The sequence below is a fragment of the Vidua chalybeata genome, chromosome 3, assembly GCF_026979565.1.
Source record: "Vidua chalybeata isolate OUT-0048 chromosome 3, bVidCha1 merged haplotype, whole genome shotgun sequence".
Taxonomy (NCBI): domain Eukaryota; kingdom Metazoa; phylum Chordata; class Aves; order Passeriformes; family Viduidae; genus Vidua; species Vidua chalybeata.
Window position 1 is genome coordinate 18,819,031 of NC_071532.1, and position 19,272 is coordinate 18,838,302.

The 19,272-nt window shown below is 40.4% G+C and overlaps 1 protein-coding gene across 1 annotated transcript in view; it reads left to right on the forward strand.

Annotated features, from left to right (window-relative positions):
• Positions 1-19,272, forward strand: part of GLP1R (glucagon like peptide 1 receptor) — an 86,715-nt gene that overhangs the window by 18,731 nt on the left and 48,712 nt on the right. Inside the window, 2 exon segments of the mRNA XM_053936859.1 lie at positions 10,510-10,606; positions 11,854-11,964. Coding sequence (XP_053792834.1) covers positions 10,510-10,606; positions 11,854-11,964 — 208 coding nt within the window.

The following is a 19,272-nucleotide window of genomic DNA, read 5'->3' on the forward strand; positions in this document are numbered from 1 at the left end:
AAATTGGCTGTTGCCCCCAGCAGACCTGCCGGACTGAAGGCTGTGCTGTCTGACTGAAGTAAAGGAGTAGGATCCAGCCCCAGGGCTGGTGAGGAGAGTGCACAAAGAGAATACACTGATTTCCCATGTATTGATAAAATGATCTAATGAGATCCCAATTAATGAAAATCAAAGTGTGCTAGAAGTGGTCTGAAGACAGGGTAGGGATAAACTTTTGAAAAAACAGAAGTTAGGTCTTGCCTCCAAGTTCCTCTCTTCTGCTACTGTTTGGGGACGGAATCATTGTAGCTGGTGGGGTTGCTTTGCAGAACTAATGCATAGATCCTTTGCTACTGATTCAGCTGTAGCCAGAGATTCTGGCACTGACTGCACAAGAGGGACTGCATATTAGTATTTGGTATGCATGATTAATGCAGCAGATTGGAGAAATAACCTGAGCACAGGAATAGGGTGGTTCATAAGGTGCTTTGCAGTCCTAGAGTAAGGAAAGTCTGTGATTCAACTTGACCTGTCTGTAATCCCGTAGTCAGCTCCCTGGTTCAGAGGGATTGCAGGAAAGAGAGGTAAATCTCTTCTGGATTAATTTGTCAAGTACTTTTACTTTTTTAGGATTTGGAAGGCAAACAGATGACGTCTGGAGAATGAGCTTTGCTGGTGGAACTTCTTCTGTATACTCTGCTCTCAAATGTGTCATAACTGGATGAAAGCACTGGCCATTTGTAAAGGTGCTACATAAAACTGCCTTGGCAGGGACAAGCCATAGAGCAGATAATTTCAACAGTGAACCTTGAGCCACTGTGACAATGAGCTGCTGAGGGAGTTAATTTGCATTTGTTAAAACCAAAATAAACTGCTACCCTCAACTAGGACTGGTAAAAGCAATACAGATTTGATTGCATTTTACTCTGGCAATCTCTAACTGATAGTAGATGCACAACCCATGAAATTGTAAACTGAAGTTTTTGGGTTTGTGTGTGGTGTTGTTTTTTAAATAGCTTTGTGGTGATTGTTTTTCTATTGAGTATTTTTTTTAACTGGAGAACTCTGTTTACAAATAAAGTGTAGATGGGAATGCTTTCAGTGAGAAAAGGTTTGTAAAGATAAACGTGTCTGATTTTTTTTTTTTTTTTTTTTTTTTTTTTTTTTTCTTGTTGTTGAGCTGATTGCAGTGATGAGAAGACAAATCGGTGATAACCAGGCTTACAGTGCTACAGGATTTGTGATCTTGGAAAAACTAGCTACACTTTGCACCACAGCTCTTTGAGAAGGGTGACTGTTAAATAGTCATTTGAAAAGTTGGGGGGGCTTAACTCTGTTGGGATGTTTTGGTACGGAAAGTGGAAAGATTTAGAGTATTTCCTGCCTAGTGAAAATACAGATTATTTACAATGAAGTGATGTTCATATGTTTTTCTGTGGTAACTTTTTTTAACTTGGAAATTCAAATGTTGCAATTCCATGGCTCTGTGGAACTGCCAGCTCAGTCTGTCCCTCTGCTCAGCCAGCACTGGGACTGTTCAGTTGCTGGCTGGTACAGAGAAACAAATCAGTTAGAAGCATAAGATAAAGATCCTTTTAAATGCACTTGGTTCAGTATGTGCTAAAGAACCAGCTTAACTAATTGCATTTTAAACCTCAGCAAGAGGAGCCAGAATTCCAGCTCTGACAGATGTTCTTTACTTTTTTTTTGCTTGAGCAGCTTAGAGATGAGTCAGTTGCCCAAATGTAGGCATCTAGAGCTGCTCAAAATTTTTACAGTATTCAAGACCCTGGGTGGGACTAATCGATATGATGTAGGATATAGGGGAGTCCTGTACCTCTCTGTAGGTGTGGCAGGAGACAACATGAGGGACACATCTATGTCGAAGGGAACTATAGGTACCTATGTTCAGGCATCTGAATTCCATCCTAAACCTCCTTGGCTTTTTCAGCTGTATATATCCCTAATTTTTCCTTTATTCCATTTGATAGCATGGTTGTGATGTCCTTCAGGGGTCTGTACTGGGACCAGGACTTTTAGATATCTTTATTAGTGGATTTACTGGGATTGAGTGCACCCTTGGCAAGTTTGCAGGTGGCACTAAGCTGAGTGGTACAGTTGATGCACTGGAGGGAAGGGGTGCCATCCAGAGGGACCTTGACAGGCTTGAGAAGTGGGCCCATGTTCAACAAGGCCAAGTGTGAGGTCCTGCACCTGATCAAGAAAATCATCAGTATCCATACATTTGGTAAAAATGGATTGAGAGCAACCTTGCAGATAAGGACTTGATGCTGGTGGATGAGAGGCTGGACATGAGCTGGCAGTGTGAACTCAGAGCCCAGAAACCCACTTGTATCCTGGGCTGCATCCAAAGCTGCATGGCCAGCAGGGCAAGAGAAGGGGTTCTTTCCCTGCTGTTCTCATGAGATCTCACCTGGAGTGCTGCATCCAGCTCTGGGGTCCCCAATAAATGAAAGAAATAGACCTGTTAGATTGGGTCTGGAAGAGGGCTGTGGAAGTGATCTGAGACTTCTACAAAGAAAGGCTAAGAGCACTTAGATAGTTCAGCCCAGAGGAGAGAAGGTTCTGAGGAGACCTTATGTTGGCCTTTCAATACTTAAATGAGGCTTATAAGAAAGGTGGAGAGAGACTTTTTACCAGGGCTTGTAGTGTCATAGGACAAGGTTTTAAACTAAAGCACGGTAGAATGATTTTAGATAGAAAGAAGAAATTACTTTGTATGAGAGTTAGTATGGTGAACCACTGGAACAGGTTGCTCAAAGATGATGTGTGTGTCCCATCTGTGGAAGTGTTTAAGGCCAAGTTAGATTGAGCTCTGAGCAAGCTGATCTATGTGAAAGATGTCCCTGACCACAGCAGGGATATTAGAAGTAGATGATCTTTAAATGTCTTTCAACCCAAATCATTCTATGATTTTGTGTTACTAGTGAATGAAATGCTGAGTTGCTCTTCCAGTAGCCTAGGCTGAATTCTGTTTCTAAATCTGTGAGTGTATATATATGAAGTTCTGCTCTCATTTTCAGCTTTATAGCTTCTTCTCCTCTTATAGTGTTCTTCAACTCTGTTCATTTCTTGATGTTTCTAGAGCTATACCTTGTGTATCTGTCTAAAAATACATGCTAAACTATTATGTTTTGCTTGCTCTGTTGTACAACTGCATCAATAACAGTCCTCTGCTAAAGAGCACTTCAGAAAGCATATGTCTAGATTTGCAGTGCACAGTAAAATTTCGTTGTATGATAATGCAATTCTCATGAGTGCTGTACACTGTCTCCCACTAAAATTGTTGGATTGCTTTCTTCTCACCAAGAGTTTGTGAGTTATAGTTGCTTTTGAATTTTGTGTCTTTCTTCTGTCCCTCTGCATAGTTGCTCAGTAATTTTCTTCTGGCATTTTTGAGTGGCTCATGTAATGCATCCCTGACAGGAACACTTACCAGAATGGATGAAAGACATTGTAATGAAAATAACATTTTCTGGTAACAGCTACTGCCAATCTAAATGTGTACATGCCTCAACAGTGAACATATGGATTCATGGGTCCTAGAGTCACCAAAGACAAAAATCTTTCTGGCCCTGGGAAGTTCTTCATGGGACAAAAAAACTCTGCAGGTAACTGTTCTTGTCCCAGATCTGTCCATCACTGGAGACACAAACATTAGAAACTTGAACCCTATAAACACAGGTTTGCACTACATTTTCAGACTGTCTTACTTGACCTACAGGAGTTTGATTTTATTTATTTATTTCTCTATAAGGTGATGCTAAATTTTGTAGCATGCTGAAATATTAGGCTTTACTTTATTCCCTTTATTTTGAAACTGTATACTATGCAAGTTGATTTAGGTCTTTAAAAGTTTGCTTTGACATCTATGTCTCTGAATGCCAAATACTTTGTCTTGATCCAGAAAATTACAGGGCCAAGAGATATTTTTCTCACTGAGATGCACCTTGTCAAAACAAAATTTTCAGGGTTGGTAAAACTGGTTATTTTCAAAGCATGAATGAAAGATCCCAGGATGGACCTGGAGTATTTAGTCCTGGAATGGAAACCCTTGTGGTTAGGGCTGAACTCTCCTGCCTGCTCAGACAGTTCATTTATTTGGAATGATTGGTGGAACAATCAGTCAGCTGAACTGGGAGCTCTCTGGGCAGAAGTACCAAGAAATGGAAGTATGCCTCAAATCAGTTTTGGTTTTGTTCTTTAAAATGGTTTATCTGAGATTCTGTGCAGAAGTATTCTGCATTTCTAAACCTTTAGGAGATGCCTGTGCTTATTCTTTTTTTTCCTTAATCTAGTAAGAACAGGTCTTAAGAATGGAGGAGGTGGGAAGATGGGAATGGGATGGTGGTGATAAGTGCCCTTATAGGTGGTATTACAGGCTGCTGTAGGATTAAGCACAGACAAATTTTCCTTCCTTAGCTGTGTAGGTGTATAAAGGAGAAAAGAAAAAGGCAGGAAGGCCAGGATGAGGGACTGTGTGGTGCAGTGGTCTTTTTCAGCTGAGAGAGAGAGAGGAATGCTGAGATTCAGCTGCTGGTTTAAAACAAACAAAAAGAACAACAGCAACAAACACCACCAAAAGAAAAAGAGATCTGGGCTAAGCAGATCTGAAGAGGCAGACAGAGGAATGTCTTTTCTGTGTGTTGATCATATGTGTCTAATGAGTGCTTCCTCTTGCAGCTGTGAGTTCAAAAGCTTGATGTCATGGAACTAGAAGTCAGTGACAGAACAGAGGGCTTTCCATGCTTGGACAGATGGTGAAACACTGTTCTCAAGATTTGCCTTTACTGAAGCCCTGAGACTTTTTGTTTTTCTTCAAGGACTTAAAAGCACTAAGCTGCTGCTGTAGCCTAAGGGCAAGAACAGCTGGCAGGTGTCACCAGGGAGTTTCTCCCTGAATTCAGTAGCTCCTTTTGAGGGAACTAATTTTTTGCTTTTCACTAGCAGGGACAATGCTGAAAATTTTCTTTTTCTGACGCTCCTGAGCTTCTGAAATAATTGGTTCATTAGTAACTAAGAAACAGAAGCATTTACAGGAAAAGCTCCTAGAAGCTGGCTTCCCTCTGAAAGATAAGTTGTTTTGATCCTGTTTGTTTTTTCTGAAGGGTGAGGAATTTGTACAGAGTGATCCAACCACTGACAAAATATCTTGTAAAATATGACTTGGGAAGCATAATTAATATTATATCATCTGATCAGTCAAGCAGCCCTACAGAAGGGACTGAGAGTAATGACTTAATCTCAGAGGGTCACTTAGTGTTACATAATGTCAAATGACTACATTAAACTTGATACTGGGCAACGTAATGTGGGAAGAGAATTTGATAAATACAGAAATTTAGGGAATGTCAGTCCTGAAGTATCATCTAATTTATTACCCCTATGAAAGGGTACCTTTAATCATACTTCTTTTGAATTATCTATAGTAGAGACATCATTTTTTGATGTACCTTTTCCTTTGGCATAGCTTCAGTTCTTAAAGGAGAGCAACTGGACTGTGAGATGTTGCACATAATGGATTTAGATTAACTTATTACACAGAGGTTGAACTAAGTAGTTACAAAATGGGGTTGAATATCATCTCTTTGGGAGAGTGAGGATTGAGCAATAAAGCCTTCTTCCACACTAACACACTTCCAGAATGTCTTTGGGTCTTCAAGAAGTGTTGTACTTGAAGGACTGATCCTCAACAGGATCGTTTTATCACGGGGTGAGCAGTGAATCAAAGACCTCTGTTAATACCAAGTTCAGTACAGTACATTTCAGTAAATCTTTGGATACTGTCTCTCATGGGATCCTTCTGGACAAAATGTCCAGCACACAACTGGATAAACACATCATGCTATGGGTGAGCAGCTGGTTCATGGGTCAGGCACAAAGGGTTATAGGGAAAGGGCTGGCATCAGACTGGGGACCTGGCACTAGTGGTTCTGCAGGAATCCTTGGCCTGTTGTTTTTCAGCATCTTCATAAACAACTTAGACTCAGGACTGGAAGGGATACTAAGCAAGTTTGCAGACAATACAAAACTGGGTGGAGCTGTTGACTCTCTTAAAGAGAGGCCCTTCAGAGAGACCTCATCAAATCAGAGGACTGGCAGTCACTAACCGTGTGTAGTTCAACAAGGGAAAGTGCCAGCTTCTGCACCTGGAATGGGGAAACCCTGGGTGTAGGGACAGACTGGGGAATGAGATGCTGGAAAGCAGTGGCACAGGAAGGAACCTGGGGCTCCTGGTTGATAGCAAGCTGAACATGAGTCAGCAGTGCCCTGGCAGCCAGGACGGCCGAGCATGTCCTGAGAGCATCAGGCACAGCATCACCAGCATGCAAGGGAGGGGATCATCCCGCTCTGCTCTGGTGTATTGTTGCAAACCTATAGCTTATGTTACCTAAGTGATGATTTGTTAAGATCTGTATTATACCAGAGAAAATGTTACGAGTCAGAATGAGCATAAGGCTTGTAATATGTAATCTTCACCTTCTTGGACTTAGTTGCTGTGCTGATCTTGAGTAGAGTAGCTTTGAAATAATGTCTTCCTTTGGGCTTTTCAAAAAAGGGCCATGAAGTTTAAAAGTAACTCACTAGTGCCCTTCTGAGCTAAAAGACAGTAAATATAATCTGATTCCTCCTCTCACAAGGTAGATATGCCAGCATTACTATCCAAGGGAAGAATACCGAGGCTGTGCCAAACTGTTGTTCAATGCCAGGTTTCTTACAGTTTGCTTTTGAAGATTCAGATTAGCAATTTGGAGGTTCCAGTGGTTGTAATGTTACATGTGAGCCTTTAGCAGCAAGGTAAGGTCTTGCTTGTTATCCTGAAATATTAAAAACATGAAAATGTTGTAGCATAAGTGGTCCTGTTCAAAAAACAGACAAGCAAAGACAAAAGAAATATAAATGTAAGGAGGAATTTCTCATTCTGTTGCATGTGAGACCTTATATGTGGTGGTGGGAGGAGAGAAGATAATCCTAGGGAGCACCAATTGCCTCTGAGCTCTGAGAACTCTCCTTTCCACTTTAATTCTATTCCATGGTACATTTTGTCTCGAGGCTTTATCCGCTGTGGGCTCAGATTTCACTGTATTAGAATATTGCTTTTGTGGCATTGATCACCTTGGATCTGTGTGGATGCTGCTTTTTGTTTCAGCAGGAATAGTTTCAAAGGTGTTGAAAAGTGATTAAAATGCTTACTTTTACAGTAGGGCCTGTGAAGACTAATGATGGCTATAGAAAGGGCTTTCCTATGAAGGTGTTAAGGATTTGTAAAGAATTCTGACCTCAGACTGTTAAATGTGCTAATCTGGAGTGTGCTCACTAGAGATGAATTGCACTTAATTGTATACATACACTGAGAGGCTCCCAGTCTCTGTCCTCTAGACTGTCCTAATTTTTCTTCATTTGTTTCATGTTCCTTAGGCTGCATCATCACTCACCTCCTTAATGTCTTTCATCCATTCATGCCTTTTAGCTTCTCCACCTTAACCAGTCAGCTGTGTTTCCATCTTCTCCTCTGCTATCCTTCTGTGATATATTTTCACCACAGCAGAACTGCTGCTGTTTTTCCACCCATGGTTAAATATAACAGGAAAATAACCCTGAGTAAACCCACAACTACATGCTTTCAGCAATGAAAACAGTTCTGAGTTTAACAAAGCTATGCATTTTCCATTTGCTCCAAATTTCAGGTACTGACCCAGGAACCTTGGCTTGCATACTTTCATTTAGTGCTTTGTTGCAGAAGGCTTTAAATAACTTCTCAAGAAAATACAGTATCTCATATTTGAATGACTACACACATGGTAAACATGTGGCACTGTGTAACTTGTGATTCTTGTTCGTGTGGGCCATAAGCTCTGAGAAATAGAAAGTAGCATATATTAAAATCAAGTTGAAGTCCATTTGTCAGATAACAAACCACAGTATTTAGCTGAATAACAGTGAACTGTTGCATAGGGAGAACAAATTATGTAGTCTTAGAATTTATATTTGATTGTCTTATTGCAACAAACTACAGATAATAGAAAACTATCTACCAAATAGGTGATCTCCACAGAAAGGCATGTCTAAATATTTCACTTGTATAGTTTGCTAGTCTCCTTTGTAGAGTTGTCTTCTCACATTATGAAAAATCAGTATAAGTAGAATGCTTTTACTTTTTCATTAAATTATGGAATAGAGGCTTGCTTTTAAGCTGTAGTTAAAGCTGGTTGTTCCTGCATTCATGAAGGCAATAGATGAAAGCTTGATTTAGAAAAAAATCCTTTAAAGCTCCCTAACTCCAAAAGAGCTACTTTTCTTACTGTAAGCAATTTTTAGGATATTGTCAGGATGCTTTAAAAGATAGAATCTTGTTTCTAAATGAAACTCTGTATGCATCTGTATCTTGTAATGATTTTAAAAGCTAACTTTGGATTAATTTGATGTAGTCATCAACATGCTTGATCAATAGTTACTTTTTGGGAAGATGTGTGATCTTTAGTAACTTCTTAAATTATACTGAATTTTAATTTAAGTATTCATCCTGAAAATGTTCCTTTTAATTCCTTTATTAGAGTGTTAACCTGGTGATGAGAGGATAGTGAAACAGTCTTGTGTAACTTCAATTAACCACCCTTGTAAAATGAAGACCGTTCAATGATTCTCTGATTCTAAAAGATATATAACCTAAAAGTCACTTTGTAAAGATGCTTGAGAGAAACTTAAGTTTGAAAACTGATTCTCTGCCTGTATTCAGGTCATCTATCATTACTCAGCCTACATGGATATGTAAATGGTGATTTAGTTACTGATATTTGTTTCTCTACACACACCTGTAGATCTAATTTAGGTGATGTTTTCTTTCCCCTTCAGCTATGCTGAGCATAGATTGCTGTGCTACAGGTTTGTTTTTCCATTCAGTAGAATCCATTTGTTTTACAATAGACAGACTTTGTAGCATTTATTGGCATAGATAAGGTGATTTAAATCAGGCAAACAGGTTCAGAGTTTCCAAGATCCACAGGCTTGTTTTGACTTCAGGGGGAGCCAACTAAATTCTTCTAAAATTATGGCCATGAGGCCCTAGCTACAGGTTATAGGTGCTTACTCTTGAAATACAGGTATTTAGTAAATGTTGTACTTCTCATCACATATGCAAGACCATATTTGTAATTAAATGTACTGGGTTAATCCAGGCAGAAGCATTATGCATATGGTGCTTGTTTTATTTATTTTCAAATGGGTTTTTAATTGGAAGGATATAAAAGAAGAGGACTTGAGAGGTCTTCTCTGTTCTTTTATACCAAGGTGATTGCCCTGGTGTCTAAATTTTAGTTGTATTGGCTGTAGTGGACAGAATTCAGTTTGACTTTCCTGAAATGCAGTAGAGTTTTAAAATTACTTCTTCATTTTAAAATTCTTCTTCCCATACTCTGGTTTTATTCTAACCATCTGGAAAAGGTTTAGAAGCACAAGTGGAAAATAAAAATTAGCAATTGAAGCTGGGAGAGTGAAACTGCAAGGATTATTTACCCTCATGCTTCACTAAATAAACTGATTGGCATCTGGGATTAAATGAACTTCCTTCCACTCAGCAGCGTTAGTGTGTTGTACCATTCGTTCATGCTTTTGATTGTATGTCTGAGACATCCATGGGGCTTTCTCTGGAAAAAGAAGGATGAGTTACTTTTATCGTTAATCGCAGCCTCCTAATCCGGATATTTAAACTTGATTTATACAAATACAAAGAGGGGGGAGAAGGAGTAATGTCTCTACTCAAATGCAGTGAGTAAAGCTGGATCTCTGTGAGCCAGGTAGGACATCTGCTAGGGTTGAGTGAGCAGCCAGCCCTGAGTTAGCTACTCACTCTAATAACAGCTAATTTCCTTTGTCCTCAGATCAAGTTTGTACATACTTTTCCCCTGTCCTGTCACTACTTGGGGTAGCTGGTGGTGGTACCTGCAGCCTGTCAAAAATCTGCAAAAAGGAGGCTCCACATCTCTTTGCATTTGCAGGAAAAATATGCAGAATGCAGGGAAAAGCTGTTCATCAAAGGAAAAAAGGCTGCAAAAGCTTTCATCCACATTTTGGAAGAATGCTTGAGGAACATCCGCTGAATACGGTGAATTAACTTGTTTTCATTTATGGGAAAGCAGAAATACTGCTGTTGGAAAAAAAAACCGCTCTACTAATAAAGGACTTACTGCTGTCCCTGTCTTTTCATGAGATAATAAATCACACAACTGAGGCATGTTCAAGAGAGTAAGGCTAGCTCAATGTGGGTTTCAATGAGGATATAGTATAGCTTGTGGGTTTTTTTTTTTTCCTTGTGGTGCAAATAGAAGGGGATCTTTTTTTTTTTTTTTTTTGATCGAAATTAGGCAAATACATGGCATCATCTTCTGCCCTTTGTGATAAGCAGTGCTGTTCTGGCTTTTTGTAGTCATTTTCACACTCACCTGCTGACTTTGTGTAAAAAATCCTACAGTTTAAATCCCTGCAATGTCTGAGACTTGTGATTTCTTTCAGAGCTCAGATGGGTCTCTCTCTGAGGTTGTGCAGAAATGGAAGGAGTATCAGCTCCAGTGCCAGAAATACTTGTATGAGACACCCCCCATTGTGGCAGGTAAGCTGATTTGGTAGGGACAGGATGTATTAATTTTTAAAATGCATGATAACAGTAGCAAGGGAGTGATTATGAACTTGAAAATACTTCTTTCTGGTCCATTGCTTCTTTATTCCATTTGCTCCTGCCTGGTCTCTGTGAGGCTCTTCCCTCTACTGGGGGAAGTGTTTTATGGAGCAATATCATTGTAAAGATGTTTGTCCTTAGGTCCAGAGTGTTATGCAGTGGCAAGTGGTAGCTGTACCATATCAAACAGCCACTAATGTAATAGACCTGGAACTTCTTTAGGTGTCAAGGTGTTAGCAAATCTGGGACCATGCTGTTCACATTGAACTAGGAGATTGTGGGTTGTAAAGTTGGTATAAGCTATTCCAAGCCTTGTAAAATGCTGAAATGGTTTTGGAAAAAGCAAATTACTAAAGGATAATGTAGGAGGAACTTGTCTTAGTATTTGAGCTGCTGTAATATGCTGAGAGCATCTGTGAGTGCCAGCATTGTGGTGTTTAGAGGACGAGTGGTGACCTGTCAATAATGCTCACAATTGGACACCCTGCAGCCTCTCCTCTGCTTCAGTGCTTTTGTGACAAACTGAAGATGTGTTTAAAGGTGTGCCTGTGAAGAATTACTTCAAAACTGTAAATATTCATTGTCTTAACTACATTACTATGTCAGAGTGAGAGCAGTAGCTGATGACAATGGCAGGGACACATTCATCTCCCTCTGCTACATTATTCTGTTGAGCAGTTGAGTGCTGCCCTCTAAGAATGACAGTTTAATTAATCTGAAGTAGAAGTATTCTCATGTTGATTAAGCTGTAATGCAAAGTTATGGTTGTATGTGGGTATTTCATTGGTGGACCTATATATTAAGGTAGACTTTCCAACTGCATGTATTTGAACCATTCTGAGGAATTATTATCTTTAGTGTTCATAGTAAAAATGATTTTAAATTAAACTATGACAAGTAAGGATGTAAAAAAATGATAGATAAATTAATACTAATCCACTAATTTCTTGTCTGTTGAGTCAGTGTAAGACCTAATCTGTTCCTTAGTTCCTCCCTGAAACAACAGTTTCCTGTGTGAAGATAAACTCCCTCTTTTGAATAAATAAATGTCATATAATTCCACCTCAGAGCTTAAATGCATGTGTCTGTATTTCCTTTTATATTCTGCTCTTCAGTCTTTTCCTTCCTGCTATATTAGTACAAGGCAGTGTCATGAGCCTCCCTTCTCTCTCTCTCTGCAGAAGGCAAGTTCTGCAACAGAACATTTGATGATTATGCCTGCTGGCCAGATGGACTGCCTGGCACCTACGTGAATGTCAGCTGCCCCTGGTATCTTCCCTGGGCTAATGCAGGTAAGAGCCTTTCCTTATAGACACAGCTTTAAACCAGTCCTATTTTCCTTGCCCAGTCTTAGCAAGGACAAGATTGGCTTAAATGTCTGTGAGTGCAGTCAGTTCTCTGTAACATAAAAGTAGGGACTGATATTAGTATGCTACATTGTTTATCTCTGTTTAGTAGGAGAATATGAAAATGAGAGAACAGACTTCTTAAAGGTTGTGTTTAGTTTGGATATTTTTTGCTTTCATCTGGTTTTACTGCTTGGATAGTGGTGACTATTAATGACTTAGCCTTTAGCAAGCATGCAGGGCTATCTAACAATGATAATGGCTTAGTTGGAAAACAGAGATAAAAGTAACAAAGGTAACTGCTACATCATCTTGTAGAAAATACAGACGGAAAACTCTAAAGTGAAAATGTTTTGTGCTGCTTCCTGTGATAAACTTATTTCTCAGAACGCTGTGAGATGAAGGCATTTTCAGTGGTTGCAAAGACTTCTTCTATGAAGGACTGAACTGCACCTTTAGATTTTACAGCCTTATGTGCATGTACACTTGAAGGCAAGGTGTATTAGATAATTTTGTCTAGCATTCTGTCTTTCAAACCAGTGACTTGTACAGCTTGTTCTTTGTGAAGACCTTTCTATGCTTTGAAGTCTAAATGAAACAGTTTATTAGCCAGCTACAGTGGTGTGGAGAATTGGCTTTGGCCTCTGTGAAAGGACAGAGGGTATTAGTTAATGAGGATATAGAGTTCTGATTGATGTGTGGAAAGTGTATGGTGTATGTATGGAGAACATGTTGTGTTGGTATGGAGGGATATCAGGAATGACAAAGAGAAGGGATGGGATAGTTGGAGATTACTTAAGTGTATTGTGTAATTGTGGGACCTGGGCGTAATACAAATAGCATTAAATAAGGGGTGGAGATGATCTTGGGTCTGGCTGAGTTGGAGATTACTATCTTCACAACAGCTTTTGCTCAGCATCAAAGCATTTGCTCCAAGCCCTGCCCAAGGCCAGCAAGCCTGGGGGTCTGCATGAGATTGGGAGGTAACATAATTGGGACAGCTGATCTGATCTGATCTGACTAAAGGGATATTCCTGCTCTATGATGGGGTTGGTAGTAAAGCTCAGGGAAAGGAGGAAGAAGAGGGACAAGTGAGTAGAGGCATTCATGATGGTATCTTCCCACATACTGGTTATCCATGCTGAGGCCCTGCTTTCCAAGAAGTGGCTGGATATCTGCCTGCTAATGGGAGGCAGTAAATTAATTCCTTATTTTGATTTACTTGCATGTGCAGCTTTTGCTTTACTTATTAAACTGTCACTGTCTTGAAGGGTTGGTGGTGTGTGTGTGTAAATCCCCACACTTAAATCAAAATGTCACCACAACACTGACAAAGGTTAAAAATTTATGCATACAACACTACTACACCCCTTGGCCCTTCACTGCTTTACAACCACAAAGGATTCCCTGTAGTTGTTCCCCTCTGTGGTAACATCCAGTCCCAGTTTTTCCTGTTACTTATTTATCTTGACCAGTAAGATATTACATCTTCATTTTTCTGCTCTATCCTGTTGAGGAGGGAAAGCAGCCAAGGTGTGTTTGGCAGCCCACCAGTCAGTTTACCTCATCCACCGTGGAAGCCCAGGGGCTGTGAAGAAGTCTCTGTCCTGGTGCCTGCAGCATCTCCTCAACTCACCTCCATCTTCTTTGAGCTTAGTGCTCTGCACAGGGCTTTTCTCCTCACACACTTTTTTCCTCACCCCTCACTGCCAGGCAGTGTTTGGTTCTTTCTTGCATGTTTTCCCTGAGGTGCCATGGTCTAGTTGATGAGGTGATGTTAGTTCACGGTTTGGACTCGATGATCTCAGAGGTCTTTTGATTCTGTGATCTTGGCTGAGGGGCTCAGCTGTGCCCTGCAGTGGATCTTTGGAACCAGTTGTGTCCAGCATAAGATGGCTCCAGTCCCTCCTTGCAGAGGCCACCCTTGGTTACCTCTTCAGCCTTATCTGCTTTCCTAAGTGACTTCAGAAGTTAAAATGCTGTTTGCTAATTCTCCTCAAGTTGTTAAAGATGTTATGCTTTTGGAATGGATAAACAATCTTTTTCAAGTGTATGAAATTAATATTTACCTCATAATTAACATAAAATGACTGGACTGGGTATGGCGGAATTTTTTTTCCAAAAATGCTTTTCTGTCTGAATACCTAAAACCCTTTACAGACTTTAACTTCTTTCCTCTAAACATGTTTATTTTCAGTCTTTAAAACCCTGGACTTCCAACTGCTCTTGAAACCACTGCTGGAAAAAGCCATGGTTTAATGCAATACTGCAGATTAATAAATTACTTGAATGTGCAATGTCTTTCATACTTTTGAAAATAAGTTTTTTTAAGAATTAATTATCCTGAAAATGGTGTTTGTTTCAGTGAGAAGAGCAGCATTTTGTAAACTCCTTGCTAGGGAGAATTGCAAAACACTTCAGAAAATCATTAAACCCTTGGATTTGTTCCCTTGTTGAGCAAATTGTCCATATACCTCAACCTCTGTTTTGTCAGCGAGGAATAAGAACGGAACGAGGAGGCCTTTCACTGTCCAGTATAAGACAAGAAATTTGTATCTGTGCCAGGTATGCAATTTAGGAGCCTGAACCTGATAGGATTCCATGACATCTTGTGGAGTCATGTTCAAAGTGAATGCTAATGAGCTGCTGTGATGAAGAGGTAATGTTTTTGTAATAGAAGATCTAGAACAATAGAAAGTTGAACACCCTGTGATTTAAAGTGGTCACAAAAGTATGTTTATTACTTGTTCTTGCTCAGCCCCCTACTTGGAACTTGAAATAGGTTCTAGCAGTGCAGGACTTCCATCTCACCTCCTGGAAATGGAGAGGAGGAAAAGATGAGATGTTATTTGGGAAGTACCTTCAAAACATGTTCAGGGAAGGTCATCAAGTATAAAGTGCTTCAGCCAAGTGTACTCAAATATTTAAGACTGCTGCTCCCTTGACTAGGAATCAGGTTTTCAAGTTTGTAGAAGGCTTGCTGGGGTATACCCCCATAAATCCCCTGGAAATTGAATTGAGTCACTTGAAACCAAATGTTGCTTATCATGGGGTACTGAAATGGAGGAAGCATTGAGTCTGAGTCTCTTCATGATTTAACCACTTTGGTATAAAAATGTAGAAGAGCTGGAAGCAGGGAAGGGTGATCCAGGAAGCAAACACTGGTCATTAAAGGATGGCATTGGGAAGGCCATAGCCCACCCAGAATCTTATCAAGTGAGATGAAGAGCAACAAAAAGGGCTTCTAAACAGATATGAGAAAAAAATGTGATCTACTGCTGAGTGCAGCAGAAGAATCTTTGGCAAAGGATGGGGAAATGACTGAAGTATGCACTGCCTTCATCATGGCCTTTACTGGTAAAACTCACTTTCAGCAATCTGAGGCCACTGTGATCAGTGATAAAGTTGGAAGCAATGAAGACTTACTCTAACTGGATGAGGATCAGAATATGGAACACTTTCATGCGGTGTACCCAAGTCCACAGCAATTGGTAGGATGTACTGATGAGTGGTGAATGAGCTGGTTTAATACTGATGTGAGGTCACTCTTGAGTATCTTTGAACGGTCATAGCAATTGAGGGAGATTCCTGCAATTGTCACCATTATCTTCAAGAAGCACAAGGAGGCAAGTCTGGGGAATTATGAATGATTGGCCTTCTGTCAGTCTCAGGCAGGTAACGGAGCAAATAATCCTAGGAATGGTTTCCTAGCACTAAGAGGACAAGAAGGTGATTAGGAGTAGTAAGCATAGGTTTATGAAGGTGAAGTCATGCATGATGGACCTGATAAGAGAACCAGCCTGGTGGCTGAGGGAAGAGCAATGACAGTGTTTATCTTGACTTTTGTAAGACTTTTGACATAGGCTCCCATAACATCCTTCTTGACAAACTGATGAAGTGTGAATTAGACAAAAGGCTGAAAAAATGGACTGACAGGAATCCTGTGAGGTTCTGACCCTGGGGAGGAGTAGTTGAGTGTATCAATACTGACTGGCTGGAAAGCAACTTTGCAGAAAAGGCCTTGGAGGGTACTGGTGGACACCAAGCTCAGCATGAGCAGCAATATGCCCTTGAGGCAAAGGACACCAGTGGCTTCCTGGTTGTATTAGGAAAGCATTGGTGGCAGTTCCAAAGGATGATCCTTCCCCTCTACTCTGGGGGGGTGACGTGTCTGGAGTGCTTTGTCTGGTTCTGGGCTCCCCAGTATGAGAGACATGGACTTACGTCAGCAGGTCCAGCAAATGACTGTGAAGTTTATCGAGGAATGGGAGTGTCTCTCTTATGAGGTGAGACTGAGAAAGCTGGTGTTCTTCAGCCTGGAGAAGAGAAGCCTCAGGGGAAATCTTATCAATGTGCATACTCACATACTGAAATATAGAAAATTTCCTTTAAATGTAATTATTTTACTGTGAGGTTTGTCAAATACCTAGGACAGGTGACCCAGAGAGGAGGTGGAGTCTCTGTCCTTGAAGATGATCACAGCCTGTCTAGACATGAACCTGAGCAACTTGCTCTAGTTCCTTGCTGTATTTGGAAATATCCAGAGTCTCAGTCCAGTGTTGACTGCTTTGTGATTCTCTGCTTCTGTTAATTTTTTTTATAAGACAAGTTTTGGTAACCAATTATTGTCAGATGATACAAATTTCTGTTGGTATCAGCCAGAATACAAGATGTGGAGAAGAATTTGCATGGTAAATGTTTGGAATGCTGGAGCATTCCTTGGGGAATTCAGGTTTTGCAAACTATGCTTTAATCGCTTTTGCTGTTTGCGTACCACTCTTATCGTAGTGGCTGTCAGTCTTGAGCCAGCCCTTCTGCAAATCTCAACAGCAGATGTAGCCCAGCAGGTTGCCTAGCAGAGTGGCAAGCTGAAAATGGTATGAAGAACTTTTTACATGTTCAGCAGGTATGTGAGTAGTCCAACTGCACATGATGTCAGTTCTTGTCCCTGTGTGATACCACAGAGCTGCTCACTGAGGTGTGATGTTCTTCTTGTTCCTTTAATGTGGCAGCTTCTGAATCCCTGTCTGCATTGTGGGCATGGTTCAGCAGTAGTGATTTCTCCAGTTCTTTGGATTGCTCATTTATCTCAGGGTACAAGAGCAACTGCAGGGAGATAGGAATCTGTTCATTGAGAAACTTGAGAGTTAATCTGGTGTCCAGTGCTGTGTGCCTTTTCAGACTTGTGTGCATACAGAGACTCAAGACCAGCCTTTTGCCAGACAAATCCATGCAGGATGGGCTTACAGGTCTTTTGTGCTAAGGAATATGTGCACTTGCAAGATTTTTCCTTACAAGATCACTTCCCTTGTGATTGCAATGTTTGTCTTCAGCCCTTTTTGAAAATGCTGCTTGCAAAGGCAGCCTATAGTACAGCAGAGACAATCAATACTGTCCCACTCGTGTCAGATCTCTTTAGAAACACTGAGGCTGAGACTTCTTTTTGTTGTGTTGCCTAGCCGGTGTGTCAGCATCCCTGAAAGAGTCACTATTGGCATGCTGTCTGCAAGGATGGACTCTGAGGGCTGGGAATATGTTCACGATAATTGAATAGAAGAAAGATCACAACATTAGACCAAGATTTTATGGTTGAAACCATGTATGCCAGTACTGCTACAGACTTTTTTTGTGACAGGCAAATAAATTAAACCTGATTTTTTTAAAGGAAGTTTTTTATTATAGGTTGCACTGAAATGGTGGGTATTCATTTGTGGATGCACTTCTGAGATATGTTTTCAATGGGTTATTTTCTTTTTCAGTGGCACTGCACTGCTGTCATTTTTTTAATCTGTAGTTATACAGCAAACCAGATTGGAAGTTTCACCCAACTGAGATGCAGGGATTTCTACTCATTCCTTTGAGTTTTGTTTGTTTTTTTTTTTCTTCTCTCATGTAGATCAGTTTCCTGATTGGTGTGGTTGCAGCTGTATTAGCATTCATCTGCTTCAAGTATATTGGTCATTATATTACTTTCTTAAAGTAAAATTGTGAAATAAGAATATTATGGGTATCTGGGTAATCAGTATTCCACTAATGCCAAAGTAGCTGAGGTTTAGAGTAGCCTCTGCTTCAGGTTAAATCATTGTCACTGGAATGAGAAATAGGTGGCTGATGTGTCTCACATCACAGGGGTTGGTATCCTAGCAAATGAGGAGCCCAGACACTGCAGGGCTGCAAGTACATGGCAGGAGTTCATAAAGTCATCTGTGTCCCTTGAGAGCTATATAAAATAGCTTTATGCATCTAATGAGGGAGTTCTTTCTTGCTTCTTGACAGCAAGAAGCAGGATCATTGGGGCAAATGGAACATGGAAGGGAATCTAATTTTGGTTAAACAAAGTATTCTGTTCAGGGCTCTGGAGGGAAATTCTTAAATTTTCTCTTTGGGAAGATTTCTTGGTTTTCAAGTGTTATTTTTAAACGCTGAAAATATGAAGGGAAATGTGTAGGCTATCAAAACAAGCACATGCTTAACTTTGGCATGCTTTGCTTCCCTAGCCCCAAAAAAACCCAAACTAAAGCAAGGCCTTTTTTTTTTTTTTTTTTTTTTTTTTTTTTTTTTTTTTTTTTTTTTTGCCTGCTTATACATCTTTGAAAGAGCAAAGTACAGAAGTTTCTCAAATCTGTGAAAGCTATTTCACTCTAGCTCTGTTTGGCTTTTATTTGTTCTTATGCAACTCCCACTTAGGGCAGGTCTTTGTGGGGAGATGTTGAAGTAGCAGGAGGGAGGTTGTTGTTAAATGAATTTGTTCTGCAAAGTTGCCAGCAGAGATCTTGGCCCACAGCCAGAGCTTTTTGAAGGCAAATTTTCTATACTTGTGGCTGACAGAGTTGTTGCTTTTGCTCCTGTATGTGAAGCCCACTCAGGTTATGATAACATTGAAGTTGCACCAGGTAAACTTTGCACACCTTGCTATCCACATTGTAGTTGAAGAGATTATGATGAGTTCTGGGGCCGTAGCTGTCTCGAAGCCCAATCAGTGCAGAAGCTCTGAGGGGAGCAGTAGGGGCTCCTTTAAGGGATGATGGGCACCTTGCCTCACTGTCACTGGCTGTGTGCTTTTTCTTGTTACCTTCTCATAATTGAAGGCCAGCTGCCAGTAACACCATGTGGATTTGGAAACTGTGGAGCTGCACAATTCGTCTTGTAATTATGCCTCCTCTGGGGTTCTGATATTTTATTGTTTAATAGCACTAAATCCTTTCTAATTAAAAAACCTAGAGGTAGTAGTTTCAGACAAGAGTTAGGTGAACA